We start from the raw sequence: 19,154 nt of genomic DNA on the forward strand, positions 1-19,154 counted from the left end.
GAAAGTAGAAACTGTTTTGGCAGATATAACGTCTTCAGTTGTGTGACCTATAATGTTGCCGCTTTAAAGATTCTCAATACGATTTAAGTCAGGATTTTGACTGGGCCACTTAAAAACATTCATTTTCTTATTTTTACACTATTGGAGTGTAGCTTTGGCCATGTGATTTAGGTCCAGATTCCTACAAAAAAGTAAAGTTTTCACTCCAGTCTTAATTTTGTAGTATTTTTTTTTTTCTGGGATAGTGCTGAGTGTGAGATGTGTTGTGTTGTCTTGGCTTGTTGTAGGCCTCACAGTGGCATCCCCTACCTTCTTGCCTGACTGCCAGAGACATCACACACCTTCTGTTTTTCATGATCAGAGCTTTTCAATGACTTTATCCTTGTCTTGCTTGAGTCTTTACTTGCAATTCACAACCTGACCAAGCAACCTGGCAGAGAGGAATTATTCCTCTCAAATCGCGACAAGCACTACATTTGCACACAGAGGCCGTTGAAGTAATTGGTTAGCTTGTTATGGTAATTTCATGCACCTAAATCTATTTAGGTGTGCCATAGCCAGGGATTTGAATACTTATGTGATAATTATTTTTCCATTTTTCTTTAATATTATCCATTTACTTATGTCTTTTTGTATTTACTTTGAATATGCAGAGTAAATTGTGTATATGAGTGTATGTGTATATAACAAATACTGATTGCTAGTTCAAAGTGTCATAACTGCTAACTAAAAAATGCAGCACTATTATGCAAAGTTCTAAATACTTTTGCAAGCCACTGTAGAGTGGAATTTATGCCCATGACTTATTACAGCTATAAATACAGCTTGGAGTGGCCTGACCAATTTTTTATATTTCTTGGAGGGGTGGCATATTCATTACTATATTCTCAAATGTATTCATGCTCCCAGTGAAACAGAAGTAAAAAACATAAAACAAGTTTCATATTGGATAATGAATATTGCTTTACAGTAATCAAAACATTTTACCTTAATTAATGTTAATGTACAATTAATATTGTACAGATCATTATAGTGACTCATCGGTTGTAAATAAACTCCAGAAAATATTCCTTTCCATAAAATTTAACTAAACCAAATCTATATTCTGCTTCTTGGGAAGACAATGGAACTATATAGAGGCCTCTAAAGATTTCTTGTTTCCCTGGATGTAAAACACAGCAGACATTCAGCAGCAACATTCATCATCATGGTTACAGTCCCAAAGCTCTCTGAAGACTGCAGGCAAATGATCATTGACCTCCTCAATTTGGAAGAGGGGTAGACTACAAAATAACTGACTCTGCATTACCACTTCCCACTGTAGTTCTCTTTTTTAAGAAATATAAGACTACTGTTATAGTGGCATCCTTGTCAGGAAGAAGCCACAGTGCATTTTAATTAATAATAATTCCTTACACTTATATAGCGCTTTTGTGGACACTCCGCTCAAAGCGCTTTACAGGTAATGGGGACTCTCCTCCACCACCACCAATGTGCAGCCCCACCTGGAGGATGCGACTGCAGCCATAGTGCGCCAGAACGCTCCCCACACATCAGCTATCAGTGGGGAGGAGAGCAGAGTAATGAAGCCAATTGATAGATGGGGATTATTAGGAGGCCATGATGGGTTAGGACCAATGGGGAATTTTGACCAGGATCCCAGGGTTGCACCTATAATTTTAGAGAAACGCCCTGGGATTTTAATACAGTATGCTGCTTTTGTCACCATGGGCTGTAAAATAAGTTGTCTGGGAAGCAACAGTAAATGCGAGTGCAACAGTTAGAGGTTTTCGTCACAAACTTACATCTTGAGAATAGAAAGTGCTGACAATGACCGTTTGACATTACCTACTGTAAGTGATTTCTGATAAATATGGATTTGCTCTGAGCAACGCTATTAAGAATTCAGTATAACATTTTCATATTTTTTAAACATTATCCAATCTATGAATCTTTCTTATGTGATTTTTTTTGTTCCTATTTCATCAAGATTATGAGCAGATCTGCAGGGCACAATCTTAATTTCTCATTTTAGAGCTTTGCTAAAATGTGGAAATGTTTTCATGGACTTACATGCATTTCCTCAGACTGAACCCACAGAAAATACTCGGTTTGAATAAGATTATTTGTTTCAACAAATACTGCCATTCATACTCTCTGATCAACTGAGTCAAGATGTCTTTATTTCTTATTCCGGTGCAAAATACAAAAAAAAAAAAACAGCAGAACAGGCTTGGCACTGAGAGCCAAGAGAATTTCTACAGGCCATGTTCAGGGAAACTAATAAACCACTAAATGACACATTATTTCTCTAGATAATCCAATGTCACCTTGTGGTCTTTTTCTGCTCCTCACATCTTGCTTATGTGTGCATTTACATCCCAGATACTGAGGAGCTGAGATTAAAATGTCATTGTTAGTCTACAGGGGTTGAATTTTAAAGGTCCTATTGCTAGGTAGCTCCCTGAACATACACTTAAAGAAATAATCACAATATTGAAAAGAAAAGTAGTGCTTCTGGCCTACAACAGCATCAAATGGTTATTTTCAGTATTTCAACTGAGATAATGCAAAGTGTCCTCTTGTGGCTTTGCAGAATAAATTATCACCATATGGACTTGGAACTTTCCACATGCACAAAAAGGGCAGGAGGGTCAAATATAATGAGCAATGATTTATTGACTTTTAAAATTATTTTTCAGGTGAACCCAGTCAGCGACAAATGTGGACCCAACCAATTGCATCCCTTTTCTAACATTTTAACCAGTATATTAGTTGTGAACGGGTCATATTCAACCCTGCCTACTCTTATTCCTAATAAGGACTCATCAAAATGAAGCTTCAGAGTATTACACAAGTTCAGTGCTATAGGCAGTTTAAATGTGTTTTTCTCCTTTTTTTAAAAAAAAGTGCGTTTGACACAGAGTGACAGAAAAGGCTCAAAGCAAGGCCCTTGGAGACGACATTAAGGACAAAGGCAGCCGCAGAAGAGACAGTTGAAGGGATGCTGATGCTGTATGACAACACCTACTTATCCTCTTCTGTACTCACTTTCATCACTGAGTTCAGAAGGCTTTCTCTATTTTGCTGAGTCTTTGCGTCATTATGAGCGCTTGCTAAAATGTAGAATGAGACCGTGCACTTTATCATGACTTATTATAAACAACGATTCTTTTGGAAATAATGGCAGTTTTAAAAGGGACTGAGAACAAAGCCAAACAAAAGAAAAAGAAAAACCACTTCCCCAGGGAGGTGTTTTCTCAATTTGTTAGTAAACTGTTATCGCTAAACTTGGAAAAAGTATTCGAAATGCTAATTGAAAACAGAAAAACACAATATTCTGTATCTTGAAATTCAAAGTAAGTTTCTTGAATTACTTATAAACAAGACTACAATAGCATATCTATAAAACCATGTCAATGGAGCCACCACCCAGATTTTAGGCATCAACCATAATGTTAAGCTGAAAGCCAGATTTTCAATTACAGTATATCCTGTTCCTATTAAGATGTGAAATATATCCTGTGTTCTGATCCTTTTTATTCAGTGGTTCATATCCAGCCTTCACATTAAACTCGGTACTGCCAGAAAATCATTTCTAGAAATGTTTTTTTAACTTGTCTACAGTATATAGTAAGTTTGGATATATCTGATTTGGTGAAATGGAAAACTACGTCTTGTGAGCCTATAATTGCTAGGTGTCATTTCAATCTCTAATACTGTATTAGATTAGATTCAATAATCGAATCTTATTTTAATTCATTGATGTTTCCTATCTTTTTACTGACTAACTCAAGCAAGTTGCCACCTTATCTAATGCTAGGTATGATGATACTGTCAATTACCCATTGTGTACTGCTTCTATTTATCACAAGAGAAAACTTTGCTCACTGTTTGAGTGGAGGAGAAATCCATATTTGACTAATCAGACTATATAGGGTGTTGTCAAATAACTCAGGAGGGTTAATGGTGTACATTTTGCCATATTGTATTCACAATGATTTATCTATTGTCTTGAGATGCTGGTGGTATGGTATATTGAATTTCATCACTTGATTTCTTGCCTGTACAGTTGATGTTGTTTCTTTGATTCTAGTCTTCTAACCTAACAATCTTTCTCTTTTATTCAAACATCTTACCACCAGATGTAGGTGGAGTTTTTTTTACTACTGATTTGCTTGCATTAAACATTCTTACAAAAATTAAGATTTCATCTTAATGGAGAAATATAATTGATATCACTATTAATAATTTTTGAAATATGTTTTAAAATCTAAAATAAAGAATATAGTGAATTGCATTAATGCTGCATTTACATTTTATTCTTTGTCAGGATAGTTTCTGACTTACAAGGCATACTGTATATAATGCATACTCCTTTTTTCAGTCAGTGAATAAATTACTTTAAATACATACAGTGCATGGTTTATACACTGATAGATTTGAGCAGGTATGCCATTACATTTGTTCTATCTGGCTGTATGTTCTCTATTAACAACATTTGTGTGATGTCATCCTTTGATCTTTTGATTAATTTAATTTTACAACTCTCTTGCCTAAGTGGTTGAGTGGCTTTGAAGAGAAGAGGGTTCTCTTCAAAGCCATCCGGGGCGTGAATCAACAATTAGAGCTACCCCTGCAAACCATTGCTTCTTTTCAGCAGTCAGCAACTGTTGCATTCAATACACAAGAACATGAGAAAGCTTTCAATCAAAACGAGGCCGTTTGTCTCATCTTGCTCGTTTGTTTGCTAGTAGCTGTTTGATCATATCCAGCTGTTTCCTGAAAGAAGGGCGTCAGTTTTGAGAACATGACTATTTCCATTTCATCCTGACTTTGTGTCAAGAAGTATTCTCAAGCATAAATGCACTTCCTTGTAATTTCTGATTAAGGTTTTGGAATATTTGAATCGGAGCCCATCACAGGTCCTCCAAAAAGATTTTCTTTAAAGCTCTCAATGTAGGATATTTCTGTAAGCCCTGGAATGTACTGTATCTGGTCGATCTACTCTGTAATAACTACAGAACAGCAATATTTTTTGTAACATGGTGACTAAAATTATACATTCTAAATGAAGTATAACTAGTGAATCATAGTATTTGAACACTATCCTTTGATTCATATTCTCCACTTTTATTTATTCTAACATGTTTGTCAATTTTATTACATTGTCCTATATTGTCTAGATTAAGAAGTAAATTGTCAGTATATATAAGAAAAACTTTTTTGACAAGCAGCTGCTTCAAACTGAGTTTATCCCTTTTACGTGGGTTCAACATCCTACACTTGTCTGCATTAAATTGAGTCTAAGCCCTTTTGAATCTATTACAACGTCCTACATTCATGCCAATCCGTTATTCAAATTATTCCTTTGGTATAATCTGCAAACTTTACTTAACTTTTCTAATTTACAAGTCTAGATAATTGATGTAATCTAGGAATGACAGTGGTCCTAATACTGATCCCTTTGGTGCATCACTATTTACATACTGTAGCTCCAGTTAGAGCATTCACCCCTTATCATTATCCTGGTCTGAATTCAAATAAATGTATTTATTACCTTAAACATCCACCAGTACAATTTGAGAATTAATATTGTATAACGCCTGCCTTTTGCATACTATATTTATTATGTTTATTACTTTTTTACTCAGCTTGTGCTTATTTTTATCTTTGGTCAACATCAAGATGATATATTAATTTAATATAGTTATTTCCCTTTTATTGTATAAATTATTGTATTATTAATGATAAGTTATAAGTTATCTTTGACATAGGACTTACTGTTCTTTTTTCAATTACATATTTCTAATATTAAACTTGCAACTTTGCTTTGGCTGTTGCAAAATGTATGCATTAATATTTTTCTGCAGTTACTACATGAATTTACTGTCAGTTATTTCCTTTTTTATTGCATATTTGGGCATTTTTATTTTTGCTTTGCACAAGTAATCATAATAAACAACAACATTAAAAAGGCCACAGAGGAGAGAAGGACATTTGGCTCATTGAACTCAGTTGGTTCTATTTCACTCTGTAGGCCTACATACAGTTTTAGTTGCAGAAGGAACAATTTTCCAGTTATGATATCCCCTAATATCCCAGAAAGGGACAGTTTTCAAAACGTCAATCCATCCTAACCTACAGGTCAGGCTAGGTGTCCAAAGAAACTGCGGAAAAACTCCATGTGAACATGCAAACACTAACCAGCCCAAGCTGGAATTTTACCCAGGGCTCTAGTGGTATAAAGCAATAGTGCTAACCACATTTTCCCCTTCATTTCTAAATATATTTTATGGTAAATTGCTTTTATGAAACCCAAAACCAGGCAAAAAGCGAACCCGAAGATTTCTTTCCTTCTATAATTGAATTGTTTCCCATGTTAAATATAACTGTTTCAGAATTTATCTGTGCCTTCTGTCTGTGATGTCATTTTATGTATCCTGCAGTGAGTCACATGATTCATAAACTCCACAGCTCACTGTTGTTGCATGGTGTCCTGGGATGTGTAGTTTTCTGCCCATTCTCTCCAAGTAGTAAGTAATCTGGTGCCTGGACTGGGATATTTCAGTAGCCTGTCGTTTTTACCTTTAGACTCCACAGATTTTCCTACATGTGTTACTTGATGGATGACTTTATTGATTTGTTCCTCAATGAGTTGGGCTGTGAAGCCTATGCATATGTGCTGCAGGGTTTGGCCATCGGTACATTCGTTGCATTTTATAATACCAATTCAGACACTACCAGGAATGAAGCAGATATACAGTAACTGGAGAACCAAAAATTCTACCAGTGTTTTAAAAGTATTCAAACCCCAGTTGTTCATATCGCAGGAATTAGAATACTAACCCCAAATGATTTATCTAATACGCTCATAGTTTTTTATCGTTATCCTTTCCTGACAGTATAATGTTTTCATGTTATTTTTATCTTTTAGTGCCCGTAGTTTTGACGCTCTGGTGTACATGCATTTAATTTCTCTCGTAATTGTTTCACTTTCCTCTTAGCTCCTTTATTTAGATTTAGATTTACAGATTATAGAGAGTTCTATAATTTACAGATTATAGAGTGTACCCTGTATAGAAGAAGACACTTATTTTAAAGCTGGGCTAAGAGTTTAACCTGTTATTGCGATTTGACTTCTGAAGCAGTAGTTAATATAGGTAGTTGTGTCAGCATGTGTGGGTGCAAAGAAACAGGTAAAGGTTCATTCCATGCTGAAGAAACGTTGTCTGTTCTCTTTTTCCTTTCACAACTGAATAAAGCTCTACCAGTTCTTCTGAAGCAATAGGTATTTTACTTTGCAGTGTTGATATTGTTCATCATTTACTGTTACATATACAGTATACAACAACATACGGTACAAGCCTTACTGTAAATAGTCTTTAATCGACTTTAATTAGAAAGGTTCTTAATAAGATCACTTTATTGGCCATATACAATTTCTTCCATTAGGAATTTGTCTTTTTGCGTATCCCAATTTGCGCTCCATGAGACAGGGAGAGAGAAGCTTGAGGTCAGAGTGCAGGGTCAGCCATTTATAGGGCGCCCCTGTAGCAGCTGGGGTTAAGGGCCTTGCTCAGGGGCCCAACGGAGTAGGATTCCTCTGCCAGCCATGGGATACGAACCGGCAACCTTCCAGCCACAGGCACAGATCCTTAGGCACAGAGCCACAGCTCCGCCCCTAATGTAATGTAGGCTTCCTCATTTTTTTAAATATGTGCTATATATATTGGTACATTCATACAGCCAGGCATGTTGCTGGAGAAATCTGTGCATAGCAGCTGTGCTCCACAACCTTCGTTATGAGTCTAGAGCCCTAACCACTCCTCCACTAAATGAAACACTGGAAATCTTTCCTTGAAAGACCCCAGGAGCATGTTTTATGAACAGAGGATAAACTGGATACAGCTTTGAAATCTGCCCTATGCTGTGACTAGTAATTAACACAAAACATCGTGCAGTTTTAACATGGTGCTTTGCTGCCACTGTGCTTGTTATTGGCAGCAGAATGTAGTCTAACTGTGATACCATATAACGTCTTATAACCCAGGTCATACTCCAGTTATATTTCTGAAAAGTATTTTTAAGAGGGTGGTGTAGCAAAGGATCAACACACAACCCAGTGCAACTAAATGCTAAGTAAAAAAAAAAACATACTTGAGACATTTTAGGTTATTTGGCTTATTTTTTTGCTGTTCTCTTACTTTGGTAGGTAGACCTATAACAATACTAAAAATGAGGAAAACAAATACTTTTTTTGATGTCCACTAACCACCTTATGCATTTCCTTTGCTGCAAAGATACGCTTTTTTGAAAAGCATACCGATTTAAATAAATCCTTTTGTCTTTTAGCCAATTTTTATTGCCTGTCTGAAAATGTTAAACTGTTAAAGGAAGAAGACAACAATGCTGAATAATGTGAATGTTGGAGTATACTCAGCAAGGAGTGAGACATTAGATCTAACCACACTAAAATTTAACACACCTGTCACAAATGTTAACGTCTTCTCTTTATGACAGTGAGCGTCAGTCAAACTCCTGAAAGAGAAGGCAGCCCTTTGCACATTGCTTCTGTTGGTTCAGCATTGATGCTTATTGCTTGTGCTCTTCACGTGTGTAAGTACAGAGTTCTTGTCCCACAGAGATACTTCCATCCTTTTAAAAGGGCTGAAAGAGCTAGAGAAGTGATAATAGATCCCACCGACTGGATATGAGCGTCCTGCTGCTTTATAAAAAAAAAGTGAAATAGAGTCTCTGTGTTGTTATTGTTAATACTCGCCAAACAATAATGCCCTTGCAAATTGATGTAAAATTTATGTAGATCATTAAAATCGTAAAATGATTATGAAGTATAATTTGTCTGTATTACTTTTAGCTTTTTGCCAGCTTTAGTTAACTTCAGTAATATTGATGATCAAAATGATCATGATCCTCCGATGCAGCACTGACTATAAAGCTGGTGATGTCAGCAATATTTAAATACTAGAAAGAGTCCAATACTAGAGAAGATGAAAAAGAATTCAATTGCGGCAACATCCCCTACCACAGAAATGAAAGTATTAATGAAAAAAAGCAAGAGGCAAATGCTCACACATTTCAGAAAAATGTGGTGAATTTTACTTAATGCACTTCAAATTCTTGTTTTATTATTTTTGGGTTAAATTTCAGATGTTTAATGTTTCACGTGGTTTGAGTTATTGGCTGGTTTGATTAATTCTCATTCTCCAGCATTGTGCTAACAGAAAGATAACCTGTCTAGAACCACCGAACTTCCTTTTCCTCTGCCACTGATCTTTGGTTACTGTGTTGAGACTCCTTAAAGGCTGTACCTCCCTATGAATAATGAATACTAAAAAAGGCTTTTCACAATAGAGAGTCATCTGTGGAAAAGCAAACAGCAGATTCGTAATGCAAATTTGCTGCTGTAGAAAGCTAGAGGGTGAACTGTCAGAGACTGAGAAGGCTATCTGAGTAGAACCCTGCAAAATTGTAAGTATACCAGTATCCTGACAGCAGAGGGCAGTGGAGCCAGCATGAACAGGGAGCGTTTTAATGGGAATTGGGGAAAGCTGAAATCAGCCTTCACTTTGGACTAATGGGATTTTGTTGGTCTTGAGAGATGATGTGCTGCATGTTCCATTATTAAAGAATGACAGGTAAACCTGCTTTTGTGTAGCCAGTGAATGGAAATGAGAATTTATTTTAAACAAAATCCTACTCCTTCTCACTTTTTTGTCACATTTAAAAACAAAACAATGGGGAGAACTTCTGTTTTGTCTTCTGGTAGTAGTAAATAGTAGTAAAAAGTATTTGGTATCACTGAAAAGCAAAGCCACAGTTTTGTTTTTTGTACGCAGTGTTTTGTATTTAAAATGACAAAGGAGAAATAATATTGTGGTCTAATTGTTGCCTAAATGTTTCTGTACAAGCAGGAACAATTTAACCTGTATTCAGAAGAGAAAGTCACCTAGCAGGATGATTTGGAAGAAGTAGTTTATTTAAACATTGAAATTGAACTGTACCCAATTAATGGTTTGGGTGATAAAGAATAGAATCCATTGTTAAGTGACCATTGAAATGTATTTCAGAAAAATGATTGCTGAGGGATTAGGGTCTAATCAAAAAGTGTTATTTCTTTCTAGGTTGTGTCTAATGTGTTAGAAGGGAAGAACAGTCACTGTATTGTGACTTGTACTATGACTATGTACTTATATGACTAGCCTTATAAATACAAGCTCAATATTTCTTACGAAGACCTGAAAGAAAAACGTAAAGGTTTTATGCTGTTAAAAAGACAGTTTAGAATGTGTCTTGATAGTTCTACCATGCTGGAAGCATTGCTCATGTGTGAGCAATAGAGACGCGTACAGAAATCTGTCAGTCAGGCATTGTTCAGGACTGCTGAATTCTGCCTAAATTTGGAAAAGCAGGACAAAGATACATGACCCTGTTGTGCTATCATGAGATACAGATTGATGCTGCCATTAAAGGAGCTGTTTCAAGTACTGATAAATTACACAGAATAAGAAAGTAAAGATAACAGAGTTAAGGATTCATCTGTACATATGCAGCTTAATCCATTACACTTCACATCTGATAATCATACATGCACTTCAAATTAATTGTAAAAATTAATACCTTTAGTGCATTTTGGATCTCATAGATGTATCTTATTGAAACACTTGGAAGTTTTTTTTTATTTGAATCCATAAGTTTGTATTCATCCACAATTGTATGTTCTTACTATGTTTTTTTTTGTTTAAAACGGTAGTTTATGTGCATTACTTGTCTAAACAGAAAAATGAGTTCAGACAAAAATAAAATAAATGGAACCTATTCCCTTTCCATTTCTTTATAATCTACTGTACATTCTGTTAGACCTTATATATATATACACCTGCAAGAGGACTGTCTTCCCACATATTACACAGTTGGTAAAGATATCAGAATAAACTGCACATTCAAAAGGTTTTCAAAAAGCTTTACATCTCAGATAAGGAGTAATGCCCTCATGTTCCTTATCCCTTTCCCCCTTGGTACACAATTCTCTGATGATATAGCTTTTTGCTTCTTTACCCATGAATCGAAAGTGGACTAGGAAGAATTGTTGTTTTGAAATCATTTACCACAGAGTGCAGACTTCAGATACTGGTGCACATGCTGTAATTGTCACGCAGGGCTACTTTAGAGCTGTGATTCAACAGTTCAGACCCACACTGCATAATGGCAGCCTGTGTAACCCCGGTCTTGTTTTGCAACAGCAGAGATGTTTATTGTACTGCATGTCAGGATTCCCTGCCATTTTCGTGTGGGTGGCTTCATGCAGCCAGGTCTGGAAGTCAGCATAATTTGATTGAGTATTTTGCAGCATGACTTTAAGGATCAGAACGTCTTTGAGGATGGAAGTGCAAGGTTCTTCCACTTGATTTAGTGTTGGTCTGGGGGTCCCCTAGCACAACACCCATAAATACTGTAGATGCATTTGCTACTCATCATACCCTTTCTTTCAGGGAACTATGCCTGTGGATTAGTTAGGCTTTGAAAAGTTAATTATTCAGTGATGCTGGACAGAACAAATCTGTATGAGTTAGTTACAGATATAATAGAAAAAAAACTTTTGAATTACATATTATTGTATATCTTATAATAATGATATGTCTATAGGTTGTATAGCCTTTTGAATGTCTTTCTTACAAATAATGACTACATTACAGTTGTATTGTTCAACCTCTCGCATTGTTCACAGACTTGCAGTTGAGAAATTAAATTCTGAAGTCCAAGATGAATATAACAAAGGTTTAATATTACTGTAGAATGTAGGGTGAGGTTTTGCAAAGAATATTCACAAGTATTGCACCAGAGTTAAAATGGGTAGCTTCAATAATTTCCAGCTTTTTGGTGGAGGGCCTGAAACTCTTTGTCTCTACTGGATAAGGCAGGCAAGGTTTACCTTGCATAGTGTTAAATTTCAGTAAATTTTAAACTTAAAGCTGCTTAATGTTGTCATTGGTTAGATGCATTGGTTTGTTTATTTTTTATTACTTTTTCCTGTGTGAAAAACAGTCTCTCTTCATTGATATAGTGCGTACTGCTATAGCTTAAATGGTAGTGAAGTAAGCATTTTATATTCAGTTACAGTATACCGAAAATTCCAAGTTATTTCCTGATGTTGAATCCTACCACTATAACTCTGGCAGAGTTACTTTAGCCAGGTCTGTTGGTGTGGATATGGATATACAGTAGGACATATGAAGATCAAACTTGTCAAGCTGCCCGTCTAAATTAAAGCCTATGAAAGCCTTTGAACTTCTGATTTCCAGTCATCTTTAAAGGGGCTCTGATGTGATATGGAACTATACAGATTAAAAACAGGAAAACTGTGATACATCAAGGGCTCTGTGCAGGATGAGCGATGTTGCACTACTTTTTGGTCTGCAGTGATAAGACTACCTGTTCTCAAAAGATGTTTTTCCTGTTTATTGATATTGGTGTGGATGCATTATGTTTATGGGTGGGGCAAATTGGTACGTCTCTTCTTCTGATCATTGAACTCTGAAGTCATCACCAATAGGGAAACAAGACATTTATTGCTTCTGCTGATGCTCCTTCCATCTTAACGCACGCTGTACACATGGCTTCATATGTGGCTTCTGGCTTCAGTCATAGTACATAAACTATGTTGTTTGACCATAATAAGAAATCCCATTTTCATTTTATTGATATACATCCATTTTTTCATTACAATGTGCAAGTGTGTATATTGCAGGTAAGGCAGAAACAATCTAACCTTTCCTACACTCTTTCCAGAGTGACTCACATCTCTCCCAGTAGAATATGATAAATAAAAGATACAGCTATGCAAATAATCTTGTAGGTCATGCACAGCTTTTCCTGATTCTAGTATTCTACAGAATATATTCATAAAAAGTATTTTTTCATAAGCTTCTCACAACCTTGGTGTGTGTCTGATGACATAAAGTTGTTTGATTGTGTCAGATCAGATGGTGAGGAATAGGGACTAGAGCTATTAATCCTAATTATCTGTCATCTCATTATTTTTGCTACAGTGTTTTACAGTTTCTTTTTGGCCATACATAGCAATAAGGAAAATGCTTAGTTTCCAGCTTTGACTATGGAAATGGTACAGACGTGCATTCACAATAGTTTTGTCATTAGAGTTCATTTTTGTTTCCTGCTTCAAGTTATGTCTTATTTTATGCTATTAAATGGGAAGGATGTTTTATATTAAAGTACACTCACTTTTTTCATTTAAGATAATAATTTACTGATTTTTTTAGTTAAGCATGTTGATTTTACTATCACCTGGTGTATGTGAAAACCAAAGCCTATCAGTTTTGTGACTTAGTGAAGTGGATGTATTTCACTTTTTAAATATCTTTTCTTCCCATTGTAATTATGATGACTGCATTCAAAACCCGTCCATCCATTTTCTTTTTGCTTCATCCAAATGGACACCAGTCCATTTCAGGGCAGAGACAGACAAAGAGCCACTTACACCTGGGTCAATTTTCCCAGAAACCAGTTAACCTAACAGTCTTTGGACTGTGGGAGGAAACTAATTTGAACAGGGGGAAAACATTACAGATTCCACAGATGCCTGGTTGTTTTGCATATATAACCAAAATTATATTTCTTTCATTCCTTAAAAAAAAGTCACTCAAAACTGAGTAACTTTGAAAATCACCATTTAGAATGCACCGCAAACCTTAAAATATAAAGTTTAATTCATTTTAAATGAGAAAACTATTAATGTTATCACCTATGGTAGCTGAGTCATTTCTCAAGGTCTGTACTAATCTAGGTGTGACAGATTGGGCAAGTGTCAGGGACAATATAAGTTCCTGGCCAAACAGGATCAGTTAGATTGCAAGTTTCAGAACTCAGGAGAAATGGAAAGGTTAGTGGATTATGGATCATCCTGAGGTTGGGAATATTGGAAATAGCAGGGTTTGTCTGTCCTCATCCCCAGTTCTGCACTTTTCATTAATACATAGGGGGTTTTGTGGGTATATTTCCATGGAAAAGTATTTGACCCCTTTTAGATTTTCTGAATTTTTGTGTATTTTCAACCATGAATGTTAAAGAAGGATTCATTTCAGTGCCCATATACACCAACAATATTTGGGGCGCTTTACAGAGTGGTAAATCAAAATAACATGAACAGAAATAAGGATATCAATACATATCTATAGATATATAAGTAGAAAAAAAAGAAAAGGAAAACCTGACTAAACAGATTAACCGAGATTTTAAAATTGTAAGAGTTTATATTTCTCGAATTTGCAGGGAGTTCCAGAGTTGTGGAGCAAGGTAATTAAAAATGTGCACCCTGAGGGACACATACCTATAAGAAAGAACTACTAAAATGTGAATCTCAGCACAGCATAAAACCCTGTTTGATGGAGATTAAATGATAGGGAGAAATGAGAAGTATTATGGGGATTTGGTATCTAAGGCTTTAAAAATTTAAAATAGAATTTTGAACTGAATTTGCTAAATAAATTGTGAGCCAGTGAAGATGTATCAGAATTGGGGTGATATGATAATGGAGTCTTGATAATGATATTATTGATATGATAATGGAGAGTTGAGTTTTGAACTAGTTTGTTCAAGTTAGGGAGGCTATAGCCTGTTACAATAAGGCTATTACAGTATTCTATCTGAGATGTGATGAAGGCATGAATCAGGGTTTCTGCAGCAGCATAATCAAGAAAAGACTGGATGCAGACAGTGTTTCAGAGGTGAAAGTAAGTGAGACTTTACAGATGGCTTTTATTTGTGCATCAAAATAGAGCTCTGGATCAAACAAGACACCCAGGGCTCTGCCCTGGGCATCTGCCTTGTGGGAGAAGGCAGAATTCCTATGCAGTATCTCCGTTCAGTTCACTTAGATGTTCTGAATGGCCTTTGACTCCCCGAGCCAGGTCACTGAATCCACTCACCACCTTCTCTGCCTCAAGCAGAGTACCTTGTGCCTGCACACAAATATGCCATCCAGTTCTGGACCCTGGCCATTGAGTGTGGATTGGGGGTGGAAGCACTCTGCGCCATGTTCAGAAGATCTCAAGGATGAGCTGACGTTTAAGCACCTGCTGGACACCCTTGACGCCCTTATGACACCAGCCATCCATCTTGACAACCAACTAAGAGAGTGCTGTCTGGGAGAGGAATTGGAGAAACCATCTTGAATCCCTCAGGAGACCACCAGTGCTCTTCAGCTGATGAATGCTGGGTTCTTCTTATTCCTGAAAAAGGATTGTTCACTCCATCCATTCTTGTATTGATTGCACAGGGCTAAATAAGATAAATAAGAAGAAGTGGTATCCCCTGCCTCTGATTCTGTCACTACTTAAGAGGGCCAACCAGGTGAAATATTAACAAAAGGTGACCTGAGAGGCGCCTACAGTTTGGTCCAAATCTGGCAAGGCGATGAATGGAAGACGGCGTTCAACGCACGTTTGGGGCATTACAAACATAAAGACATCCTGTAATGCTGACCAGATTTACTCAACAAATTAAACAAACACTGAACGTTTGATTTGATGTGTTCCCTCGGGCTCCCTTTACATAGAGTATCGCTATGACCCACGTGAACTCTGGAAACATTTAATGGTGAAAATGTAGAAAATCTGACAGTGGGAAATACACATTTTTAAAATAATGCCATATACCCTTAAGTATATTTTTGTTTAAGTTACTGTACATAGCGCGAGTTAAAATAAAGCGGACCACATAGTTATGCCGTTAGCCGCCTGATGCTCTTGGTGCTAGTGTTGTGTTGGTGCGTTGGGAATACTGGTACACAGTGATGCTGTTGTTGAGAGTTTTTTTTCTCTTTCACATCTTCTCTCACTCTCTCTCTCTCACTCAAATTCCCTTTACAGTAAACATAACTTTATGTATTTTATGTCTGTGTAAACAGTGTTTTTGTTTAATACAAGTCACAAGTTGATGTATTGAAGGTATTTAGTGTATGGCCCATCCCAACATTTGTGTCTATAGGGTGTAAGTAGGGTCAAACTTACGCACGCGGAACGCAACTATGGCATTTACCATTATTTTAGTTGGAAAAATGCCATGCCAGTAGCCTAGAAGGATCTGCTACACATCTGAACAGTTTTTTCCAGACTCCGATAACCCTTTGAGTAGTGGAATATTACCTGTCATAAAAATGTTTTTCACATGTCCTCTGGTTCATTGTTAGTTTTAAAGACTAAATGCACTATAGAATGTGACCTTGATGTGACTAATTCACTCAGTAATTGAATAAGCATTAAATAAAGTAAAATGCCTATTGCAGCCCATCAAGTTATTTGGACAGATCAGTATTTATTGCTGCCCTACGTATATTTTTCTAAATGGCTTTATAATAAGATTTGTTTTGTCTGTGGTAGAGGTGACAAGGTCACATCCTAAGGCACATTTAATCCTTTCAGGAAGAGCAAGTGTGATTCGTTTCCTAGAGATAGTTGTTTACAGATAAAAATCTTTTAAACTTAACCAACAGAAGGTAAATTTATGGGGACATCAATCTGATTAAATCAATTAGGGATCTTGATTATTAAATATTATATTCTTAGGTCCATATCTTTTGTCATCTGTTTCTTTCTGTATCCATCCTTCTGGTGGTCTTTGAGTCAGTGATCATTTATTCCACTACAATGTCTTATGCGTTGTGGCCGTTAGGCTTTCTGTCTATAATTGTCATCTTCCTCACTGTTTCTCACCTTGTCTAAGATACAGAAGAGCCACATTGCTATAAACTGAGTATATGTTTCTTCTGTTTTTGTTTGAATGTTTCTATATGTCTTTGTACTGTAGATATCAAATACTTTGTATACTGAAATACTTTTTAAGGGCATTTGTATGGTCTGAACATGTAAGGTACTTTACTTTACCAAACTAATGCCAAATAAATTGACTTATGATGCAGATACTCAGGACAAAAGATGAAACTTGCAACTGTGCAAGTAATATATGGGCAAGGCCTTTAAATGTCTATATTTAGCTTATGTTGAATGGCAGCTAGAAAAAGCTTTTGCTGTCGAAGCGGTTGATAGATGATATGGCATATCAAACAAGGTGCAATAACTCACACTCGCATTCAGGCTGTATTAGGTTAGGAGAAACATGCCGTAGTGCTTTTGCCAGTGACCGAGAGTGCTTGTGCATTGCGCCATATTGTGCAAGGCAACAGTTAAGTGGTTCCTGTAGCTTAGCAAGTGTTACAAAGATAATAGGTGTGTTGCTAAAATACATTCAGTTACATGAGTAAGAGAGTAAATTGCATAATAAGTATCCACTCCCATCAGTTGGAGATGTTACCAGTAAGTGCCTTATCTATTTAGTTTTTTTTTGTTTTTCCTTTTATAGAATAGCTTTTACTTGAATTTTACTGCAGTGTTGCTTTCATAAATATGCATTTTCTGCCTTTATAACACCTTCTATTCTTTTAAAAGCATATATTTAAAGAATGCTGAGCATACATTATGAAAGAGTCTAAAAGTGTCCTGTTGTGAGGCCTCCTAGATTTGAAATTTAAGATTTTCTTAATTGGAAAAAAATACTTTGATGTAAGAAATGGCATTTCGTCTTTTTTCTATTGCTCTTCTGCACAATGGATATGGTACAATACATTTCCATCGTTGTACTCGCATTTGCCTCTGAGGGGAATCTTAAATGGTTTTCTTGGTAAAACCTATTAAAAAGGCTGAAAGGGTGTCAACCAAAGTCTCAACCTTACTGTTTGTGGAAGCGTTTTAAAATGGTAGATAATAATGAAGGTTTGCCTTTCTTACATTTTTTGCAAGGCTATTGTACAACTAATGCAACATTTAAAACTGATTATTAGTATTTAAAATATTTTAAATACTGTTGTAAGCAATATATGGACAAAAATAATTCAGTATGATATATTGCAATGTAAAGCCCCTAAAACTTGGAAAGCTTAAGTCATTCTTCAGGTTTTGTTCTGTCAGCTGTTTAGAGGCTATAAAATAAAGCTTATTTCTCCAGATGACTTAGAACGTGGGTGATATTTTATTGGCAAAAGGGTTTATGGTAATGACGCTTGATAAGAAAGGAGCAGACTTGTCAGTTTGATCTATACCTGGGGATCTTAAAACCTCTTCAGAGGCCCTGTCATGTTCAGCACAACAGATATGAGAATGTGCTGATAGGGTGTTGTAAAAACAACACAATTTCCATGCATATTTATTTTCTCTTCCAGAGAAACTGTTTGGAGACTTCTTGAGTTGGAACCTGGAAGACACACTTTCTCAGTTTCCCCTGAAGCCTGGGCAAGTGGCCACTTTAACTGTGAACATAAGGGTGAAACTGGACTTCTCCGGGCAAGAAAACCTGCTGCAGGACCTCAATGATGGTAAGCACTGTCTGTGAATACTTGACATATGCTGAGGATCCCCTCTGTCAATGCTGTTTTGTCAGTAATTGTTTCTTCAATAAAAGAATTAGTCCTTGCAATTTGAATTTTAATTGTCAGAAATATGATTGATTTTTGATTAACGTAAGTACTATTATTGATGTTGCACTGTTTAAATCAAAGAATGAGTAGCAGTTGAATTTACTAGGATTTCCAGATCAATGGAGAAATGCTTTTGCTTTGGTCTAGGACTACAGGCATGGGCATAAATTAGTAGCACTTTAGAAACGTCAAATTGCACTTTCTAAATGCATAATAATGGAATTAACGCTGAAGTATCCATAAATAAGGTATTTCTATCCAAGAGGATTTGGTAATAACCATACAGATAGTCATTAGGAGGGGTTGCTACTAATAATTGTATTATCTTGGTTCAAACCAGGCTCAATGGTGTATTTCGAGCCAATGACTGCTGAGTAATTCTGCAGAATTAGATAGATCTGGACTAAAAGCACATACAGGTAGAGCATGGTAGAAAAAAAAAAGAACAGTTAGCCTGGCTGTGGAATTAGTCATTCCTCTGGGCAGCCTGAGGAAAGTGAATCAGTCTGCTCCTAGACCGCAGCTGAGAAGGTGAGAGTGAGGAATCCATATGTGGGAGTTCCTCCTAGAGCCAGCTATGGGAGTCACCGAGCTGTGAGGTAGATAGAGTAAATGCTTTATGGAGGTGCTATACAGGTTCTGGATA

General features: G+C 36.3%; 1 protein-coding gene across 3 annotated transcripts in view; it reads left to right on the forward strand.

Moving 5' to 3' along the window:
- trappc9 (trafficking protein particle complex subunit 9) overlaps positions 1–19,154 on the forward strand; it is a 619,314-nt gene that overhangs the window by 129,214 nt on the left and 470,946 nt on the right. For all 3 annotated transcript variants that reach the window (XM_088601827.1, XM_088601825.1, XM_088601826.1), the window contains one exon: positions 18,254–18,406. In XM_088601827.1, the coding sequence (XP_088457953.1) occupies positions 18,254–18,406 (153 nt within the window). The remainder of the gene's footprint in view (positions 1–18,253; positions 18,407–19,154) is intronic.

The sequence above is a fragment of the Lepisosteus platostomus genome, chromosome 12, assembly GCF_059453375.1.
Source record: "Lepisosteus platostomus isolate fLepPlt1 chromosome 12, fLepPlt1.hap1, whole genome shotgun sequence".
In the NCBI taxonomy this organism is placed as follows: domain Eukaryota; kingdom Metazoa; phylum Chordata; class Actinopteri; order Semionotiformes; family Lepisosteidae; genus Lepisosteus; species Lepisosteus platostomus.